This window comes from Panthera pardus, unplaced genomic scaffold (assembly GCF_024362965.1).
Source record: "Panthera pardus isolate Hobbes unplaced genomic scaffold, ASM2436296v1 HiC_scaffold_22, whole genome shotgun sequence".
Lineage (NCBI taxonomy): Eukaryota > Metazoa > Chordata > Mammalia > Carnivora > Felidae > Panthera > Panthera pardus.
The window spans coordinates 47,240,411-47,263,282 of NW_026526788.1; the positions used below are offsets into that span (position 1 = coordinate 47,240,411).

Here is a 22,872-nt window from a genome sequence, read left to right on the forward strand (position 1 = left end):
CAGCTGGGGCTCTCGGGGCACCCCTCTCTATCTCCATGTGGTCTCCTAGCATGGCAGCTTCAGGGAAGGTGGGTTCTCAGGGTGGCGCAGGGCTTCAAGGTGAGATTCCCCAGAGAGCTGTGCAGAGGCTGTGTTGCTTTTTGTAACCTAGCCTTGGATGGCAGCATTATTGAGGCAGTCACAAAGGCCCGCCAGGGTTTAAGAGCAGGAATGCAGACTCCACTTGTTGATGGCAGGAGTATAAAAGAATTTGCAGACAGGTTTCATAACGACCACCAAAGCCTTTGTCCCATGTACACAGTCATAGATTGTCTTTATTGGGTACTGTCAGAGTGCCTAGGCAAGAAAAAGTGAAGCAGTGCAGTGAGATCTTTCCTGAAATGCAATCTTGCTAGTGTGTAAAATGCAGGAGAGGCGTGGGAGCCTGTAGCTTCCCCTATGTGGTCTCTTTACCTCAGCCAACCCGTGGAACTCCATGGGGTCCAGGTGAGTCCATTGGGCCGAGAAGAGTTCTTCTCAGTTAATGAAATCTGTAGGTCTATGTTTGAGAGTAGATGTGGATTCCATAATAAAAAGAAATTATCCAGAGAGGTCTTAGAAACTATGTGCTTGTGCTATTTAATTGTCTGGCTCTTGTGTATTCACGTTCCTGTCCTAAGGGAATAGGTGTCCCATTTTATGTTTCTAATTCATGCAGCTCAGTTTGTATCATAGGCTGACACCACCACATTTTGGAAGTTTTTTAGAGTCTACAAGATCTTTTGCAAAATCTCTTAGCTATAGTTCAAGTAGAATACCAAACATTTTAAAATAAAATATGAATTCGTATTTATTTGAAAGAAGCAGTGTAATACTCTTCTAAGAGGAGAAGAGGGTGTTAGTAAATAAAACAAAGTCCTAAATCCAGTAATTTGGGAATCTAGCTCTATTTCCAGTATTGAATCTGTTTCATCATTCTGATTCTTAGGACAAAAAAAGGAAGTCTTTGCTACTTTTTTAGCACAATAAGAGATTGATTGGAAAATGTCCACGTGGGAGTATAGAAACCTCCAGTGAGGCCACCTGGAGTTCTATGGTGGCATCTTCTTTCTCACATGTGGGTTCTGTGCTGCACTCTGCTAGGAGAAACTGACACGTGTTCTCAGCCACTTTCTCTGTCACGAAGAGACCTAGACTCACGCAGCCATTATATTATAGTCTTCAATGTTTTATGTTTAATTGATACTTCAAAGAATGTGGTCTGTCTTGTTAACCAGGAACTTTAATCTTGATCCAACAGGATTTGTTTTCTTCACAAAATGTGAGTAAGTCAAAAGAGGCATCTCTCCTGCCTAGCAAACTCCCCACGTCGGTCTCGCTTTTTGATGATGAAGATGAAGAGGTAAACATTGTTACTGTAGTGCAAGATAAATAAGTTTTTGAGGAGTAGAAAACCATTGCTGATGTCGATTTCTAGTCAGAGGCTCATACAGTAGAACAAGGTGATAGGGAGGCAAATTATCTGAGGCTCACATAACAAAAATATTTAGTTTTTGTCTCAGTGATTCCTTCCTTGAGTCCTGTTAGTTGTACAATGGGCAGGACATTAGATTCTTGGCCCAGCTCTTGTGGAAGGCTTTGTAGATTTCATTTAAAAAATCTACCTGTAAGAAATATAGAGGATGGATCTTTGTTATACGCAGCGATCCACAACGTCTTGGACAAAGCAGGAATAGGAGAAAATGCATGTCCTCACCTTGTTTTTCTTTCCTACCCTGCATGAGAGAGCAAAGTGGGGGAAAGAAATAAGAGGGAAGACAAACCAAATCTTCCCTCTTATGCAGTACTGTGCCGTGGCCAAGCTCATGGGCTTTGGCAGCAGACCCCTGCTTTCACTTGCAAGTCAGGGACCTTGGGCAAGTAACTTCAACCTCCTGAACCTTATATAGCTTAATAGAGTATAAGGTCATTGTAGCAGCCGACACAACTAATGTACAGCTCTTGACACTGTACCTGGCACATCAGAAATATTAGCTCTTGTTGTTAGTATCCCCATTGGACGCCAGTTCATTTTTGGCACGGCTGTTCCTTATTTTCCCATACTCTACCCTGCTTAAAGTCTCCTTTCATTGAATTTTTACATATCAGGATTATTCACCTGCTGTAGTATATTGTTGAGAGTGTTCTTCTAACTTGGGTTCAGGCCCTCTGATGATTTTGTTTCTATTACCTTAGTGAAAATACCTTAATAGATACTTTGGGAATGCCTGACTATACAAAACTTGGCAAATGCCATTCAACCTATGAGAATCAGCTCTTCAGTAGGCCAGTGATTATATCTGGTAAATTATTTCTTAAATTTGTGTTGTCTTTTTAAAATTAACTAGAAACACAAGTCATGCCTTCCCTCTGTCCCAGGTGTGTGACTTCAGTAGGTATGGAAGAGTGGAAAGAGCTCCCTATTTCTCTTTATTGTTAATAATCCATTGCTCTGGTTTCTAATTCAGAAAAAGGTCCAAGTTGTTGGCTGCCACACAGGTTGTACTGGTCTCCCTAATGAACATACAGGGCCCACCCACAGCGGGCCTGAGTGGGGCCGGATTTCCTCCTCGTTCTGTGTTCTTATCCTCAAGTTACCCTCCTCCTGCTCCTTCCCAAGTGTTTTGCCTTTGAGTTCCATGTGGTCTGTTTCCCTTCTGTGAATGGAGAATACAGTGAGAGAAGATAGTAGACTGTTATTTTAGGGATATACATAAGAGAGAAGTGGGATTTACTGGCATTTTGTGATTTTTTTGTCTCTCCAAGGTGTTATACATATTCTGTACCTGACTAGAGATTTATTCTCTAACAATTTGACATGGAAGATCGAAGTGTTTTGTTTTATGTGTATGAAGTTGTCATACTCTTCTGTCATTTGTTTTTCTAGGATAATCTTTTTGGGGCAACAGCTGCTAAGAAGCAGACATCATCTCTTCTAACTCAGAGCCAAGAGAAAGCAAAGCCTTCTGAGCCCTCCAGAAAGAAAGCATCTGCCTTATTGTTCAGCAGTGATGAGGAGGTGGGTTGCAAGTTTCTCCTGGAGAAGAGCAGGAGGTTGTTTGATGGGATTTAAGAGTTACAGCTATCCTGGGATGCCTGGGTGGTTAAGCGTTAAGCGTCTGACTTCAGCTCAGGTCATGATCTCATGGTTTGTGTGTTCGAGCCCCGCATTGGCGTCTGTGCTGACAGCTCAGAGCCTGGAGCCTGCTTCAGAATCTGTGCCTCCTTCCCTCTCAGCCCCTCCCCCACTCGTGTGCGCTCTCTCTCTCTCTGTCTCTCATAAATAAATAAAAATTGAAAAAAAAAAGTTACAGCTGCTAAATATTTTCTTTTTCTACCTGTTTTATATCCAGTGAAGTTCAGTTACCAAAGACTATGTTCACAAAACTGTCTCTTCTTTTTCTGGAAGAAAGGTATTTAGTTTAAAGGTTAATGTTTTCATGACAGTTGAGAATAAAGTAAGTATGCCCCTCAAATTATAACATGTGCTAATTCACTTGAGTTAGGCCTTATTTTATTTTATTTAAAAAAAATTTTTATTTATTTTTGAGAGAGAAAGTGCACGCACATGCAAGAGAATGGCAGAGAGAGAGAGGGAGAGAGAGAATCCCAAGCAGGCTCCATGCTGTCAGCACAGAGCCCAACATAGGGCTCAATCTCATGAACCGTAAGATCATGACCTGAGCCAAGATCAAGAGTTGTATGCTTAACTGACTGAGCCACCCAGGCACCCCTAGGCCTTATTTTATATTGTTAAATGATCCTTATGTTTCATTAATCAAGAATTATAGCTAGACATGTAATATTTGTGCAAGCTTAACTTCTTTTTTATGAGTCTTTTTTTTATTTTTTATTTTTTTTTTAGTGTTTATTTTTGCGAGAGAGATAACAGAGCACAAGAGGGGGAGGGGCAGAGAAAGAGAGAGACACAGAATCCGAAGCAGGCTGCAGGCTCTGAGCTGTCAGCACTGAACCCGAAATGGGGTTCACATCCACAAACCGCGACATCATGACTTGAGGCGAGGTCAGATGCTTACCGACTGAGCTACTTAGGCACCCACCCCTTTTATATGAGTCTTAATATTTTCATTTGCTATCTAGATACAAGTTAGCAAAGTCACTAGTGAATATGGTTTAGCTGCTAATTTAGTTGTACAGAAAAAGACTTTAAAAACCCTGAGCATTTGGGGCATCTGGATGGCTTATTTGATTGAGTATCTGACTTTGGCTCAGGTCATGATTTCACGGTTTGTGAGTTCAAGCCCTGCATTGAGCTTGCTGCTATCAGTGCAGAGCCTGCTTTGGATCCTCTGTCCCCCCTCTCCCCTTTCTGCCCCTTCCCCCCCATGCTTTCTCAAAAATAAATAAAACATTTTTAAAAATTAAAAAAAACAAAACCCTGAGCATTACAAATCTCCCTGGGGTGCTTGGGTTTCTCAGTTGGTTGAGCGTCCGACTTCACTCAGGTCATGATCTCATGGTTCGTAAATTTGAGCCCCACGTCAGGCTCTCTCTGGTCAGCACAGAGTCTGCTTCAGATCCTCTGTCCCCATTTCTCTCTGTGCCTTCCCTGCTTGTATGTATGTTTTCTCTTTCTGTCTCTCTCAAAAATAAACTAAAACATACTAAAAATCTCCTAGCATTATAATAATTGCTCTTTATTTTAACATTGTAAGAAAATTATGAGGGTATGATGTGGATGGAGAAACTGTAGCTATATCAATGTTTTCTATTGGAAGTAATTTAAAATGACACAACATAATTTGCTTTTTCTCTTCCAACAGAATTTATCATGGATTTTCAATTTTTTTCTTCCTAGCATTGTTAGTCGTTGCTCTCCTTATAGTAATGGGCAACCATAAGTGGAAATTTTCCTACCACAGTATTATAATGATTTAGGGAAAATGAAAACAAAATTGACTTTTGAACAATGTGGGAATTTAGGGGTACTGACTTCCTGCGCAGTTGAAAATTGACATATAACTTTGGACTCTCCAGAAACTTAACTACTAATAAATAGTCTACTGTTGACCAAAATCCTTACCAATAAGGTAGACAGTTGGTTAACACATATTTTACATGTTTTATGTATCATACATTCTATACCTAAAATAAAGTAAGCTAGAGGAAATAAAATGTTAAAATCCTAAGGAAGGGAAATACATTAATGATACTGTACATATATTTATTGAAAAGAATCCATGTGCATTTCAAACCCGTGTTGTTCAAGGGTCAACCATATTAGCTAAAGCTGGGAGCAACAGTACTTGGCTGAGTAAAGATACCCAGTGTTCTAGAACAGTGATTCTCAGCCTTGGCTACCCATTGGAATCAGCTGGAGAACTTTGAAGAGTACTCTTACTGAATTCCAGGGCTGGAGATTCTGAATTAAGTAGTTTGGCAGATGGTCTGTCCTTGGAATTTTCTAAAGTTCTCCTGGGGATTCCAGTGTATAGTCACTCTTGAGCCTTACTGCCCTAGAGGAGCACTTCTCAGACCATAACATGTGAAGAAATCACCTGGGCATCCTGTTAACAAATGCAGGTTCTGATTCAGAAAGTCTGGGATCAAACCAGAATTCTGTATGACACATGCTGCTGGTTGTGGACCCCACTTTGATTGGAGAAGCTCTAGACTGTATAGAGACCAAAGGACCACTTATGTAAGTGTTCAGGAGTTCCCAGAGGTGAGAGCATAGCCAAGTGGGGTTCCCCTAAATGCTTTCTAAAGGTCAATTTCAGACTTTTGTTGATGGAAGGGGTCACCAGCATCTTTCATTGTGTCTTGTTTATATGTGCATTGCGTGAGCATTCTATACATTTTTGTACAGCCTGCTTCAAGATTTTTGAATCGAAATGTATAATTTTCCTCCAAAGTTGAGTGCTCTTGATTTTTTTTTTTGACATTTGTCTTCTCAATTTCTTTATAAATAATTTTGAATCTCCTAAGGGTAGACAACCTCCCTTTTCCTAACCCAGAATAGGACCATAGAGGGGAGAAACATAGTGTAGTGATGGAGGAGGAAGGCAGAAAGTTTGCGAGGTCAAAGAACCCAGCTGTCTAGATTTGAGTTCAGAGGAAAGTCCCAGTCATGAGTTCTCTTCAAGAGTGATGTACTTGATTAAGTATTTAGTGTAAATACAATTTAATGGAACTTAAATTTTATTTTATTTCCAGGTTCCTTCATCTGAATGGTCACTGGGTTTTAATACATATTTTATATTTTAAGGATCAGTGGAATGTTACTGATTCACAGATGAACTCAGCGTCTGACAACAGATCTAAAGGAGAACTAAGGGGCTCTGGGACCAATCAGGAGCAGGAGGCTAAGGCTGTGAAAAAGACCAGCCTCTTTGAGGAGGATGATGAAGATGATCTGTTTGCTGTTGCTAAGGACAGGTGAGGTAGTCATTGTAAGAAATCATTTAGCAAGTGTCTGTGGTAATAAGTAAAGGTATTTGATACATAAGATGTCAGTTACTTGGGGGTGACATGATGATCATTCATTACCTAGTAGTTATACAGAGGAGAATGTGTTTGATTTTCACTTGTAAGGTATTTTCCCCCAATACTGGGAAATGTTTTTGTTAGCAGATTTGCCTAATTTCTTCTAATTATTTTTTTTAACCCCTAAATATTATTTTTCTTAGTTTGTTAGGGATTTAAGTGCAGCTTGTTATCTTTTGTTTTTGTTTTTCCTCTGAGATGCCCTGTAGAATGTAAAGTTTGGTCTGGGTTACTTAAGTTTCTCATTTGAATGGAAATCTGCTCAGCATTGAAAAACACCCTGTTTGGAGGATGATTCTTTGCAGAGCAGTGCTTTGTCACACCAGTGGCTGGTAATTCTTAGCTGATCTAGGTGGTGTCCACATGAATACTTGAACTAAAGCCAGCAGGATATTTCATAGACTGAGCATGGGCTGTATTGGTGTTGTAACATGTTGCTTTACAGACAATAGCAAGTGTAGGAGGGGATGTGGAATGTGGGGAAATAGGTTCTATTTACAGAAATGGGTTAGAAAAAAGCTTAGGGCGGAAAACCGCAACCAATGGGATCCGTGTCTCAATGGGATCACGAGTAACTTGTTATCTTGCCTGTAGGAAATTACTTTCCGTCTGACTCCAATATACTGTTGTACCTTGATCACAAACTCCACTTGTCCCCCAGACCCTTTGCTTCTTATACACACAAGTTAATGATTACTTCCGATTGTTTTCTCCACGTCTCTGTGTGTAAGATCTTTTTTTCTTCACGTTCACCACGTGGGTAATATCTTGTGAACTCAATAAATACAGAGACAAAACCCCTGTCAGGGCTCGTGTCTCCTCCCGGACATCAGCCTCTCTCATATTCAATTCTGTGTCCGCTCTCTTGCTGGACCAGAGAGAACTCCAGACTCATAGTCTGCGACGGTGGAAGAATTGGAGCCCTCACACAATGCTGGTGGGAATGTAAAATGGTGCCACTTTGGGGAACAGTCCAGCAGTTCCTTAAAAAGTTAAATATGGAGTTACTCTAGGACTTAATTTCATTCTTGGGTAGATGCTCAAGAGAAATGAAAACATGTCTACACAAACACTTACATAAGATTGTTCATTGTAGCATTATTTGTAGAAGCCAGAAAGTGGAAATAAGCCAAACATCCCATCAACTGACGAGAGGATGCAGAAAATACGTTCTATCCATACAATGAACTCTGACTCAGCAATAAGAAGGAATAAAGTATTGATACGTGCTACAACATAGTTGAACCTTACATATCGTGTTAATTGAAAGCAGCCAGTCACAGAGGACCACATGCATGGTTCCCTTTGTATATAATGTCCAGAACAGATAAATCTATGGAGACAGAAAGTAAATTAGTGTTTGCCTGGGGCGAGGAGAATTGAGTCTGTTAACAGGCATGAGGCGTCATTTTGGATTGATGGAAATACTGTGAACCTAGATTGTGGTGATGGTTGCACAACTCTAACTATACTAAAAACCAGTGAAGTGCATATTATAAAGGGGTAGATTTTATGGTTTGTAAATTATATCTCAAAACCATTCTGAAAACAGAAAGAAGCTCTGTGACTTTAACAGAGTTGTGAAATACTGCCTGGTTAGCTGGGCACTTAGGTGTCCTGGCTTGCCTGGACAGCCCTGGTTTGTGCCTGCCATTCCAGCATGACGACTAATAATAATTTCCCTTTCACTCTCAGAAATGTCCTGGTTTAGGCAATAGGCTCTGTGGTTATCTGAATGTTTTCTCATGTCTGTACCTTTCAAATAAATCAAAATACTTAACCTGTTATTTATAATGAGAAACACCCTAGTTCGCTGAGCAGCATATTTTTCTTCTGAGGACAGATCTCCATGGGAGGGCCAAACTTAACCAGCAGTTGCTGAGTATGTGGAGTGAGAGCCAACGTTAAGGACTGGCTGTTGTTTCCTATTAGAGCTCTGGCCAGAGAGCTAACTAGTTTTCTGTAGCTTACCTTCAGAATCTGTCATCAGATATTTTTTGTGGATTGGTTTGGTGTTTTGCTGTGTTTTGTTTTTTTTTTAGAAATTACTTGTTCATGGGGCGCCTGGGTGGCTCAGTCAGTTAAGCATCCGGCTTTGGTTGAGGTCATGATCTCACGGTTTGTGAGTTCGAGCCCCACGTCGGGCTCTGGGCTGACAGTTCAGAGCCTGGAGCCTGCTTCAGATTCTGTGTCTCCCTCTGTCTGCCCCTCCACTGCTTGCACTCTGTCTCTTGCATTGTCTCAAAAATGAATAAACATTAAAATTTTTTTTTAATTAGGGGCGCCTGGGTGGCGCAGTCGGTTAAGCGTCCGACTTCAGCCAGGTCACGATCTCGCGGTCCGTGAGTTCGAGCCCCGCGTCAGGCTCTGGGCTGATGGCTCGGAGCCTGGAGCCTGTTTCCGATTCTGTGTCTCCCTCTCTCTCTGCCCCTCCCCCGTTCATGCTCTGTCTCTCTCTGTCCCAAAAAAAAAAAAAAAAAAAAAAAATGTTAAAAAAAAAAAATTTTTTTTTTTAATTAAAAAAAAAGAAATTACTTGTTCACGCTTAGTTGGTTAAGTGTCTGACTTTAGCTCAGGTCATGATCTCACAGTTTGTGAGTTTGAGCCCCACATTGGGCTCTGTGCTGACAGATCAGAGCCTGGAGCCTGATTCAGATTCTGTGTCTCCTCTCTCTGCCCCTTCCCCGCTCACACTCTGTCTCTCTCAAAAATAAATAAACATTAAGAATAAAAAAAAGAAATTGCTTGTTCAGAAAATCATGCATGGGATATTTTCTTGCTATAGTTGCTTAATGAGGTTTCTGGTATTCTTTTTTTTTTTTTTTTTTTTTTTTTTTATATAGTGTTTTATTTATTTTTGAGAGAGAGACAGAGTTCAAGCAGGACAGGGGCAGAGAGAGAGGGAGACAGAATCCAAAGCAGGCTCCAGGCTCCAAGCTGTCAGCCTGATGCGGGGCTCGAACCCACAAACTGTAAGATCATGACCTGAGCCGAAGTTGGATGCTTAACTGAGCCACCCAGGCGCCCCTTGGTTTCTGGTATTCTTTAGGCATCTGATATAGTGATTGCTCGTCATCTAGAAGTCAACTGTTTTGGTTATAATTTATATAAATTTTTATTGGTGTATATCCATAAAGGTATATTAGATACTACCGTACTGTGTCATTACAAATTGGCTTTTTGCTTTTATGACTTATTCAGGGTATAGTCTTAATGTTTAACCATTCTTTAGTGTGTATGTCCAATTAAGTGCACTCAACTATTTGGTTAGTTTTGTTCCCTAGTCTGTGATCCTTAGTTTTTTTGTATTTGTTTTTGTTTTTGTTTTTTTTAAGATATAGGCAGAAGTAGGTATTAAACTAATGAATAAGTTTCCTAGTGTCTTGCTAATAATTAAACTTACAAAAAAGGTTATAATACATAGACTTATTAGTGTGTATGTTAATTATATTCTAACGTAAGTAGATATAGATGGTAAACAATTTGGTGAAATAACATGTTAGTATTACTTTTAGCTAGCTAAAATTGAATTTAAAGTTTGCATTACTTTGGTAATTCTGTAGTGTGCTAGTTGGATGATTCCTTATCACATGGTGAAAACTGGAACTTGACCTTTGAGTAGTTAGAATGCTTTCTGTTCTGGATTCCCCATATCTATTGCTAAGCCTCCCTGTGATTCTCCACTTTCATATATCTGTCCCTTAAAAGCTCTGATCAGTATTTGTTCTGTTTATTGGTTACCTTCTCTGTGGAGCCAGGGCAGAATCTAGGTGAGAAGGTAGGTGAAGACCAGCTAGAGGAAGGTGGTGACGAGAGCTGTGGCTGAAAGGGCCCAGTATATTCTCTCTCTCTCTTTCTCTCAATATTTTAACTTCACACTGTTTTTGGTTTTGTTTTGTTTTGTTTTTAAGTAGGCTCCACACCCAACATGGGGCTTGAGCTCATGACTCTGGAATCAAGAGTCACATGTTCTACTGACTGAACCAGCCAGGTGCTCCCCCCGCCCCAACCCCACTATATTCTTTATTGAAAACAAATGCTGGAGATCTCGTTTCTGTGTATCTAGAGAATTCTAGAAAGCTAATGGTCCTTATAAGATTGAATAATGCAAATCTTTGTAGTATTTTTACTCCAAACCTACCTCTCCTCCCAGCATCCCCATACATGCTTTTAAATACTTGCAAAGCTAGTGCTCGCTTCAGCAGCACGTATACTAAATACTTGCAAAGCTAACAGTTAGTGCTCCTACAGTGAATCAAAGGGACAAGTAGAGAAGGCCCCTGAACTCTTCCACATAAGGATGAGAGACAGGCTGATGATTTGCTAGACACAAATGGCACCTACTTCAAAAGTTTTTCTCATTTGCTTTCAACTATGTAAGGTCAGCAGATGTCTTGGGTGTTTTGGTGGTAGGTGGGTTCCTGTAAGTATGGCCTGGAAGGAATATTGTATATATTTTTTTAATCATACCTGCCTTTAATTTGACCTTTTGCTTGATTGTATAGCCAAAAGAAGACCCAGAGAGTGTCACTCCTCTTTGAAGATGATGCCGATAGTGGAAGCTCTCTCTTTGGCTCTCCTCCTGCATCTGTTCCTCCTGCAGCAACGGTATTCTTGACCTCCTAGACCCAGGAAATATCCTTGCCATGATCTTATGTGAATAGTGATACTTCCCTGAATCAGCTCCTAAACCTGACCTTGTGGGCTAAGTCTAATGGAAAAACCTATTTGCCTAGTTTTAGAAATAGATCATCTAGTTATGGTATTTGATGAAGCACATGTGCAAAGCGTGGGGGAAAGGGTTCCTTCATGTCCTGCAGCCCCTTCAGCATCAGGGGTGGGTTTCTGAAGTCTGAGGGGAGAGCACCGTTGCAGTTCTGGGCAGGTCGCCAGGCTTAGCCCCAGTGGCATGGAATTGTGCAAACATTAGACCAGGTCAGTTAAGGCACACATTATTCCTTTCAGGAACATGTTTCAAGTACCAACGCTTTGGTCCCGGTTTATGTGAATAGCCAGTCAGTAAAACGGAAGGAAATTCTGGCACCTGCCAGAACAAGGATGAACCTTGAGGACTTTATATTGAGTGAAATAAGCCAGTCAGAAAAAGGCAAATAGTATATGATGCTACTTACATGAGGTACCTGGAGTAGGGAAATTCATGGAAGCTGAAAGTAGACTAGTGGTTGCCAGGGGCTAGCAGGAGAGGGAAATGGGGAGTTGTTCAAGGGGACAGTTTCAGTTTTGCAAGATGGAAAAATTCTGGAGATTGGTGGCATAACAATGTAAATATTTTTAACACTGCTGAATTATAAATGGTTAAGATGATACATTTTGTTTTTTGCCATGGTTAAAATTTTTAAAAAAATTAAAGTAAAGGGGGCACCTGGCTGGTTTAGTCAGTAGAGCACACGGCTCTTGATCTCAGGGTCATGAGTTTGAGCCCCATGTTGGGTTTAGAGATTACCTACATAAATAAACCTAAAAAACATTAAATATATATGTTTTTAATATTTATTTTTGGGAGGGAGAGAGAGAGAGAAAGACAGAGAGAGGGAGAGCGAGCAGGGGAGGGGCAGAGAGAGAGAGACAGACAGACAGAATCGTGAAGCAGGCTCCAGCCTCTGAGCTGTCAGCACAGAGCTTGATGCGGGGCTTGAACTCCTGAACCGTGAGATCATGAGCCACCCAGGTGCCCCTAAAAAAACATTAAAAAAGTTAAAGTATGTAATAAAAAAAAGTCCATCAGTGGCATCTGGTGTAAAGGATTCCAGTGATTACATCTAAATGACATCACTACCACAATCACCTCAGCTAAAGATTTAGCCAATCTCGATGTTAGTTATATCAAAAAGGAGTATTAAAGAATGAGAGGAAGCTGGCATTATGTTACATTTATCCAGGGAACCTGGGCATACTGGGATCCTGCCCTGGCCTGTCATTCATCTTTCCCCAGCTCATTCCTTAGTGGGTGTATGTGAGTGTGTGCACATAGAACAAAATGAGGCCAAACAGCTATTTTACTGCCAGCTGGCAATTGCTAACAGCCCCGAAGGGAAATGTAGAACTTTTTAGGCTAGACCCCATGGATTAGAACTCCTTTATCTGACCTGGGTTAGCCTAAAAGGCCAAGAATCAAGCCAACTCACAGCCTGCTGTCAGGCCTTCGACTCCCAACTCCACGCCATTCAAATCTGGCACGTGATAGAGGCAAAAAGACACTTAAGACCAGGAAGAAGGGATGAGCCCGTGGGACCCCTCCTACGTTGGAGCAGCCACCACGGCAACTCTGCCACCCATGCTTGATGAGGAAGGCCCTCCTCCTCCCACCGTGGTGATGGGTGACCAAGTCCCTGTTACCTGCATAGGTTTGTCTCCTGTCTCCTGCATGAAGGAGAGATAAGACTGTAAAGGAGCCTTTGAACTTCTGTTTTCTAGAGGCTGATACTTGGTTTTTCCATTCCTCCTAAATAATTTTTGTTTCAAGTTTATTTTACATTATGCAGTAATATGTGGATGTCTTCTTTAAAAAGGTTTAGAAAATGCACGGAGAATACAAAGTCCTTATGCTCCTGCCAGAGTAGTCATTGGTAACAGTGCATTGTCAGCCCTTTCAGGCCTGTTTCCAGGCATTCACTCTATTTAGTTAAATGAGGTCATGTTGTACATTTTTCTGTAAGTTGTTTTGTCCTGCGGCATGTTTTTCATTTCCATAAGCTTTAGCTTCTTTTTTCACCACTATCAGTATTCCGTAGTGTAGCTGTCCCAGGGTATGTGTGACTTATTTTGCCTTTGATGGAGTAATTGTCACTGTTTCCTGTTTATTAGGGATCTCTCCCCCCCCCCCCTTTTTTTTTAAGTTTTTAAATTATTTTAAAGTTTATTTATTTATTTTATTTTTTGAGAGAGCACAAGTGAGAGAAGGGCAGAGAGAAGGAGAGACGGAATCCCAAAAAGGCTCTGTGCCTTCAGCGTACAGTCCAGTGCGGGGCTGCAGCTCACTAACTGTGAGATCGTGACTTGAGCCGAGATCAAGATCAGGACGCTGCGCCACACCAGCGCCTCTAGGGATGTCTCTTTCCATCCCAACTTCCGGGTCATCTTTAGCCTTGACTACTGAGATAATTTCTTATCTGGCCTCTCCTCGAACGCTCCTTCCTTTCATCTGCCCTTCTTGCTGTTGCTCTGGTTCTGTTCTTAAAGGCAGCCTGATCCTATCATGTCCTTGTCACAAATGCCTGAGCCTGCAGTGCCACCCGTAATCTCATTCACACTGGACTCATCTCTTCCAGCCTCACTCTCCGTGTGCTTTAGGTGACTCTTGCTGTCCCAGATTACTCCAGAGAAGGTTGTTGTCTCTCTTATCGGGAAGCAGTTTTCATTTTGTCAGACATAGTGCAACTGTTAACTTGTCCTGTGGAAGCTTCCCAGACCAGGCACTTGTCAGTTGATGATTTAGGGACTTTTTTCCTCCACCGTATTCCCGCTAAGTGGGTGTGCACAGCTTGCACCAGAAGCCTTCAGCATTGGGAGGAACATGCTGTGTTCCCTGGGCCCCGGGGCTCCCTCCTGCTGCTTCTGAGGTGCTCGTGATCTTTTCTTCGAATCACCCATACTTGGCGTCTCCCTAAAGATGACATCAAGTGGTTCTGTGGTTAAAAGGGTCAGGAGATCTGAGTGGTTTTTCATTGTAGATTGTAAATAATAACTTCTTCTCTAGATAAATGAGCAATAACCTAATAAATTTTAAAGGGCATGGAAATGGAAAACTTCTTTCAACCTGTAGTAATTATGACTGTTAAATAAGACAGAGGGTCAAAGATCTACATCTCACGTAGCTGAACAAACTGTACACAGATTCTTACCATTTGTGAAATACAGTTCCCTTCAGACAGCAGTGTATAAAACACTTTTTTTTTGTTTAGAGATCCTAGAATATTTTAAAGTTAGCTGTGACTCTGTTATAAACCTGTCAAAGAAATTAATTTCACGATGAAGATGAAGTCAGCTTTATCTTTAGGAAGATTTGCAACCGATAGTTTGGGTGGCGTTTTCCTTGGTTTAAGGGGCCATACTAAAGTCTCATTTTTCACCCTGACCGGTTTGCGTTGAAGTTGTATGTGGTTTTCAGAGAGCCCAGTGCATTCCACCAAAAGTTTTTCCTTTAATCACTTCAGTATTGCCTTACCTCTTCTGAAATTGTTTTGTGGGTTTCCAGCCTTTTATTTCAGGTTAAAACTGATTATACATTTTAAGGACCTCTTCCTAACAATAATTAAAAATCTTACTCTATTTTTTACTTCATTTATAATTTTTTTCTCTCTCATAGTTAAGGAGCATTCTTCTTTGATTTCCCAAATCTGTCTTCCTAACTTGATTTAGATATTGCTTCAAAGCTTACTTCCTCATAACGTCTCACCTAGTTGGTATGATAGAGTTATAGTTTTTCCTCAAGAATTTTTGATCATTTTCCCCAAGGATGCTGATAACTCTAGGTGAGTCACATAACCTCAGTTTTCTAATCCCTGAAATCCCTGCCTCCCCCATCAGGAACATGACAGATTGAACAAAGTGCTCACAAACTGGTGTGGACCATCTACTTGGTATCAAACACCATGACTCGCTGTTGAATTATATTATCCTTTCAAGGGAATAGACAGACATATGTGATAGCTATTAATGTAAGTTAAGAAGAAAATAAAAGCGAGGTAGACAGATAAATAATCTTACCAGTGTAGCAACTGATACTTACTGAAGAAGGTAGAGAAACCTTTATGGGGACCTCAAGCTGGGCCTTGCTTGAAAGATGAGGATTTGCTTCTACAGACAGTAGGGAAGGGTGCAAATTCACGGTAGGTTTAAGGAATAGTGAAGATTGAGGGCACCTGAGTGGCTCTGTCGGTTAAGCGTCTGACTCCTGATCTTGGCTCAGGTCATGATCTCACGGTTTGTGAGTTCAAGCCCTGCATCAGGCTCTGTGTTGATGGCGGAGAGCCTGCTTGGGATTCTGCCTCTCTTTCTCTCCGCCCCTCATCTGCTTGTGCTCTCTCTCTCAAAATAAATAAACTTAAAAGAAGAAAAGGAATAGGGAAGATTGGTAAGATGCAGGTAAACAAAGGGAGAAGATGAGGTATTAGTTGATAGTCACATTTAGCATTTACTTAATGCAAATAGTGCAGCTTTGGGGCGAGAGATGAAGCAATCTGGTGCGTATTTTCTTTTAGCAGAGGCAGCTCTGGATGACATCATTGACCTGAAATGCGGGAGGACGGAGGCAGAGAGGAGAGACTAGTGGTTATCTGGGAGTCAGACATAAGGTTCTAATCAATAGCAGTATCTGTGAAGTGAATGGACACACGGAGACAGGTGCAGGCGTTACAGTGGCAGAAGCTGTGGAGTGCTGTGTCTATAAGTGAGGTGGTGGCGTTTATTGCTTCTCCCTGTTTGTGCCCCCTTCACTTCCCGCACTGTCTCTCCCTCCACATTTCACTAACTCCCTCAAGAAGATTGTGGTTTCACCTTGTTCTTTATGTTGTCATGCTAGTAAAGCACACTTTTTTTTTTAATTAGAGAGAGAGAGAGAGCAAGCAAGCGAGCACACAAGTGGGGAAAGGGCAGTGGGAGAGAGAGAATCTTAAGTAGGCTCCACGCTCCGCGCACATCCCAATGTGAGGCTCGATCCCACAACCCTGGGATCATGACCTGAGCCCAAATCAAGAGTTGGATGCTCAACCGACTGAGCCACCCAGGCACCCCCACAGTTTTGTTTTTAAGGATGTCATTTGCTTTTCTTTTGGTAGAAAAGAGAGACTGTCCCTGAAGTACCACCTTTGCTGTTCAGCGACAAAGAAAAGGAGGCACCATTCAGAGTGAAACCTGGGGATAAGAAGGTTGATGGTGGCAAAGACTCATCAGCAGTGGGGAGCACTCATTTGGTTGAGGAGTCAGAAAAGGTAGACTTCTTTTTTTTGCATTTATATTCTGAGGTGTTTGTTTCTCATGGTTTGTAAAATGCAGACACACCCACACACAAATGCACACACCCTTACCTTTTTCTACCACAGAAAATAAATGGCTACTTTGTTGAATATTTTGAAAATACTGAAAAGTCTGAAGAAGAAAATCGGATCCCTCCATTCGGGGAAACCTTCAACATCGTTCTTGCTGTTGGGTCTCTTTTCTGGGCAAATGTGCACACAGTGATGTGCGTGTCTCCTGTTTTACATTCTTTTGTCATCTTGTGCCCATGTCCGTTTTGCCTTTCTCTCTCCAGGGTGTTCTTCCACATCTTGTTTTTCATTTTGGTTTTCTCTCTGCATGTTTGCTCTTTCTGACTTGTTCTCTTTGTAGCATTTCTGTTATCCCTGCTTCCACTTGTACTTGAATTAAAATGGCAGTTTTAAGATTTTAGTTTCCCATTCCTTTACATTTAGTGGGTGTTGGCTGTGAATTAGAGAGCAAAGTGAAATTTATCTCTCTTCTAAAACCTTTGCTTTCTTCTCCTGGGTGGTCTGTTATCTCCTGTAGGAGCCTGTGAAAAGGCTGCTGGCTGCACCTGGAGGTCAGTGATGTGCACCTCTTTTATTTCTAACCTTTCCTGTTCTCTGCGTGTTCAGCTATTCACATTTAACCTCTGTTTCAGGACCTGTGTGAAGAATATTGTATATACTTTTCCTGTTGAGGCTCCTTAGAGCTGCAGTGATACAAATTTTTCACTTGTGCCTGAGACACTGTGACATTGTCTACCTGTAGTTTCTATGTGGACCTGTTCTCTGTTCCTGTAGCCCAAGTTACCCCAGTCATAGCCCCTTCCATACTTGAATTCTAATTGCTTATTGTGCTGCTGGCCCTGACTTGAGTGGAAGCTCCTTGAGGATTGGGACCAGGTTTCTTTTGCTCATCATTTTATCTGTAGTACTTAGCATGTTACCTCACACATACTAGCCACTTTTATTTTTATTTATTTATTTATTTATTTTTTAAGTTTTATTTACTTTGAGAGAGAGAGGGAGAGCATGAGCAGGAGAGGGGCAGAGAGAAGGAGAGAGAGAATCCCAAGAATCTCTGCTTCTCCCAAGCAGAGAATCCACACTGTCAGTGCAGAGCCTGACACGGGGCTCACACTCACAAACTGTGAGATCATGACCTGAGCTGAAATCAAGAGTCATCACTTAACTGACTGAGCCACCCAGGCACCCCCATACTAGGCACTTTAAAAATTTTTTTTTTTTTTTTAACGTTTATTTATTTTTGAGACAGAGAGAGACAGAGCGTGAACAGGGGAGGGGCAGAGAGAGAGGGAGACACAGAATCTGAAACAGGCTCCAGGCTCTGAGCTGTCAGCACAGAGCCTGACGCAGGGCTCAAACTCTCAGACCGTGAGATCATGACCTAAGCCGAAGTTGGACGCTTAACCGACTGAGCCACCCAGGCGCCCCTAGGCACTTTTAAATTACGTATTTCTTCTGGGGTGCCTGGGTGGCTCAGTCAGTTAAGTGTTCAAGTCTTGGTTTTGGCTCAGGTCATTATCTTGCGGCTTTGTGGGTTCAAGGCCCGCATCAGGCTCTACACTGGCAGCTCAGAACCTGCTTGGGATTCTCTCTCTCTCTCTCTCTCTCTCTCTCTCCCCCTCCCCCTCTCTCTCTGCCCCTTCCCCATTCACACTATCTCTGTCTCTCTCAAAATAAATAAACTTAAAAAAAAAAAAATTACATATTTCTTCAAACAAGCATAGTTTTCACAGTTTAACCACTCAAATTAGGATGCATTTCACAATCAGTGGCATATTTTAGACTTGTTTTTTTCTTTCTCAGTGGTTCATAGAGTAATAGTGGATCTTAAAATCAATGGTATCTTACTTGAAATGTGGAACTTGTTGAATGAATAAATGCTACATTTTAGGATCATTTTGGTGATTCTTATAATTGCATAATACAGTGTGAGCCTTCTACAATTTAAGTAATTTTGTCAGGTTTCTTCTTGGGACTTAGGTATTAATTAAATACTAGGAAATAATATGATCCACTCCTAGTGATGGATATTTGTGCTTTCTCTATGACTGGCAAGTTATTATTATTATTATTTTTTAATTTTAATGTATTTTATTATTTTTTTGACATTTATTTATTTATTTATTTATTTAATATATGAAATTTATTGTCAAATTGGTTTCCATACAACACCCAGTGCTAATCCCAAAAGATGCCCTCTTCAATACCCATCACCCACCCTCCCCTCCCTCCCACCCCCCATCAGCCCTCAGTTTGTTCTCATTTTTTAAGAGTCTCTTATGCTTTGGCTCTCTCCCACTCCAACCTCTCTCTCTTTTTTTTTTTTTTTTCCTTCTCCTCCCCCATGGGTTCCTGTTAAGTTTCTCAGGATCCACATAAGAGTGAAAACATATGGTATCTGTCTTTCTCTGTATGGCTTATTTCACTTAGCATAACACTCTCCAGTTCCGTCCACGTTGCTACAAAGGGCCATATTTCATTCTTTCTCATTGTGACTGGCAAGTTATTTATAGCTCATGAGCAACTGATGTAGATCAGGGTTGTAAATATGTATATCTCTTGATAGGCTGGAGGGACCTGTGACTTTAAACTGGTTGGAAAAATAATCTTTGGCTGTGAATTACCTGTGTAAGAGTCTCTGTTGGAGTAGCTGATTGAGAGTTGACCTTAGTATTTTGTTACTTGGGATTAATGTGATTAGCTGTAGTGCCCTGAAACATGCAAATGTCACAGTTATTGAATTAATGAAGAGTTGGGAAGGCCCCTCAGTAGAATTTGTATTTCTAGATGTTACTTATTTTTTTTTATTTTTTTTTTTTTTACCGTTTCCATTTTCAGGGAGGACCTTTGACTGTATCTACTCAGGAGTCGGTCGAGCATTCTGATTTATTTTCTTCATCATCCCCCTTGGACAAAGGAACCAAAAGTAGAACCAAAACTGTTCTTAGTTTATTTGATGAGGAAGAAGATAAAACAGAAGATCAAAACAGCATCCACGCTCCAAAGAAAGAAGTGGGAAAGGTGAGCAAAAAGCAATGAAGTTTCAGGGTTTTGAAAGGGTCAAAGAATCTCATTTTAAGGTGTCAGTTCTGTCATATGAGTTACTAAAGAATTGAGGGTTCTGGTTTCTCTTCATCTTCACTAGCACTTGTTGATTTTTTTCTGTAATGGCCACATGTGGTTGAGGGTGTGGGGAAACTAGAATCCTCCTGCGTTGCTGTTGGGAATGTAAATTAGTGTAGCCACTTCAGAAAACAATTCGGTAGTTCCTGAAATTGTTAAACATGAGTCCCCCACAAGGCCCAGCAATTCCACTCCTGGGTATATATCCAAGAGTAATGAAGACATATTCACACACAACTAGAATGTAATGTTCTTAACAGCGTTATTTATATTTATTATATATATATATATATATATATATATATATATTTATATTTATTATAGTCAGAAGATGGAAAGAACTCAAAGTCTATCAGTTGATGAGTGGATAAACAATGTAGTGTATCTATTCAAAATGGCATATTATTTGGCAATAAAAGGAATAAGTTACGGATACATGCTGCAACATGATGAACCTTGAAAACATGCTGAAAGAAAGAAACCAGTGATAAAGGACTACGTATTTTATCATTCCATTTATTTGAATGTCCTGAATTGGCAAATCCATAGAGCTACAAAGTAGAAGTGGTTGCCGGGGTCTGGGGGAATGGATGGATGAGAATGGAGAGTGACTGCTAATAGGTTTGGCGTTTCTTTTGGGGTAATGGGAAAGTTCTAAACTTACCTGGTGGTGGTGTTTGCACAACTCTGTGAATATACTAAAAATCACTGAATTACACGCTAGGTGAATTCTATGGTGTATGAATTTTATCTCAATAGAGATATTTAAAAAAAAAAGAAACCCAAACAGGTGCAGGCCATATTGCCAGTGCTTTTCGTAAACCAAACTGAGGAAATGGTCCATGTTGATTTCTATAAAAAAGTGTTTTATTATTTTTTATTACAGTAGAAGTATAACCCTGTTTATGAACGAGAGCTACACAGAGTGAATATGAATTACTTGCTGTATTTTCTTCCAGTCTTTTACTCTGTGTGATTTTGTACTGTGATTTTCATGGTCGTGAAACTTTTAAAAAAATATTTTCATTTATTTATTTTTATGTATTTGTTTACTTTTTAAGTTTCTTCATTTTTTGAGAGAGACAGAGAAAGTGAGTGGGGGAGGCAGAGAGAGAGAGGGAAAGAGAGAATCTCGAGCAGGCTCCACACTGCCATCGTGGAGCTTGATGTGGGGCCTGAACCGTGAGATTGTGACCTTGAGCTGAAACCAAGAGTTGGATGCTTAACCAGCTGAGCCACCCAGGTGCCCCAATGGTCATGAAACTTTTAAACTTAGCTACTGTGTTACTGTGTTGCTGTGGGTTTTTATGTATAGTCAGTAATAATAATTAGTGAATTTTTAATGTGACACATCTCCTCAGTTGTGAGGGTTCTTTTGTTTCATCTGTGGTCGTGATACTAAATGTTATGGGTGAGAGAGTCTGCATTGTGTGAATGGAAGTCTCTGTTCTTGGATTCCACACAAGATTTATGTGAGGCTCTGCTTTCAAATAAAAACAGCCAGAAGGAAAGTAGCACGAAGGAATTTATGAAAGCGGAAACACTCTCAAGGTGGGAGAGCGGGCAGGTTCTGTCAGGTGAAGCCTGTCCTCAGTTTGTTTTGAGATTGGATGTTATAGGGTCTCTCTGGGCTGGGAGCTGGGGTGGTCTCTAATGGAGGCTGCTTCCAGTCCTTTGGGGAGCTCCTCCCACAGGTTGGGAGAGGTAGTTTTTGACCCTTCAAAGATTGTATAGGAAAGGTCATGGCAGCCTTTCTCCATTGTCGGGGTGGGAGGGTTGTACCCGCAAAGCAAAAGCATTGTGACCAGTCTAGGGGTTACCCTGGGCAGAGGTGGAAGAGGAGAATGCGCGTTCTGCACTTGTGGGTCTTTGGTCTGTCAGCCCCAGGGTCTTGCAAGCCACAAGGTCAGGATGTTGTGTCCTCGGGTTTTTAATGTGTACCTTACTTATCATTGTCCTTGTGTCCAGCCTTTGTTCCTATCAATCCCCTTCAAGGACTTGGGTCTCTGACTTGGGGCATTCCTTCCACTGCTCTGTTACAGTAGCTTGTACTTAACATAAAGAAGAGCTCTTCTGAATCGGCCCCCTGGAAATAACAAAAACAAAAAAGCAAAAAATAAAGAAGAAATAGGGAAGTATTTAAGAATGTCATGTCTGGGATATTACAGTGTCAAATCAAGTAATGTGAATAGTAATTTTCAAATGTCAGCTACCCTATCAAACAAAAATAACTTGTTTGGAAGATAGTGGGATGGAAGGTGGGTGGGCATAGGAGAAGGTTGGCTCATCATCCCTGTGCCAGGTCTTTAGAGTAAGACGCTGACAGATTAGGGATACACACTTGACCACTGTGTAGTTTCTGGTATTAAGTCAGCTGCTCTTCTTCCCTTTGGAAATGAGATGGAGAAAACTTACTTGATTCTGTGTTTTCACCCTTAAAATGTTTCTCATTATGGAATTAATGGGTTGTTTTATAAATAAAAAGTTCAGACATTTGTTACAGGCTGAAGGAGGATCTTTCCAGATGATGTATATGTTAATGTATTCCAGATCTGCATTTGCAAACGTATTTCCCACTATCTCTGGGAGCTCCATAGCCTTGTGTTGTGTGAATGTGTCATTCCCTTTGTGATTGGCACTTAGGCTGTGTCCAGCCTGTAGTCATTGGAAACAGCTGCAGGGGATATCTCTGTAGTTGCATGTTTGTAGCTGTGATTTCCTTGAGGTAAATCCTTACAACTCCTCTTTTTTCCAGGGTCCTGATCCTGATACCCGCCCAAAGAGCACAGGTGTCTTTCAGGATGAAGAGCTCCTTTTTAGTCACAAGCTCCAGAAGGACAATGATCCAGATGTTGACCTCTTCTCTGGCACCAAGAAAACCAGGGTCAGTTTCAAAAGGTTCTTCACATCATGACTTTGTTACTGTATTAGATATTATAAGTCAATAGCTCACCTGGCTCTTTTTGTAAACTGCTTTTGTTTTGAATATTGAATCTGAGTTTTGTCTATTCCAGTTACTAGAGCCAAGTGCTGGGAGCCTATTTGGGGATGATGAAGATGATGATCTTTTCAGCCCTGCCAAGTCACAGCCTTTGGTATCAGCCTTTTGCTCTCAATACTGGGGTGTGGGGAAGGCCTCTGGGAAGGAAATTAATGTGTACTTACAAGAGTAAGGAAAACACGCAGAGAATTTTGGCGCTTACCAGTGAAGGAATGG

At 41.1% G+C, this 22,872-nt stretch overlaps 1 protein-coding gene across 6 annotated transcripts in view; it reads left to right on the top strand.

Moving 5' to 3' along the window:
* Positions 1-22,872, top strand: part of LOC109264573 (WASH complex subunit 2-like) — a 61,506-nt gene that overhangs the window by 30,853 nt on the left and 7,781 nt on the right. For all 6 annotated transcript variants that reach the window (XM_019444932.2, XM_019444936.2, XM_019444938.2 and 3 more), the window contains exons 18-25: positions 1,280-1,381; positions 2,906-3,037; positions 6,248-6,417; positions 11,031-11,133; positions 16,323-16,475; positions 19,371-19,553; positions 22,411-22,539; positions 22,670-22,750. In XM_019444932.2, the coding sequence (XP_019300477.2) occupies positions 1,280-1,381; positions 2,906-3,037; positions 6,248-6,417; positions 11,031-11,133; positions 16,323-16,475; positions 19,371-19,553; positions 22,411-22,539; positions 22,670-22,750 (1,053 nt within the window). The remainder of the gene's footprint in view (positions 1-1,279; positions 1,382-2,905; positions 3,038-6,247; positions 6,418-11,030; positions 11,134-16,322; positions 16,476-19,370; positions 19,554-22,410; positions 22,540-22,669; positions 22,751-22,872) is intronic.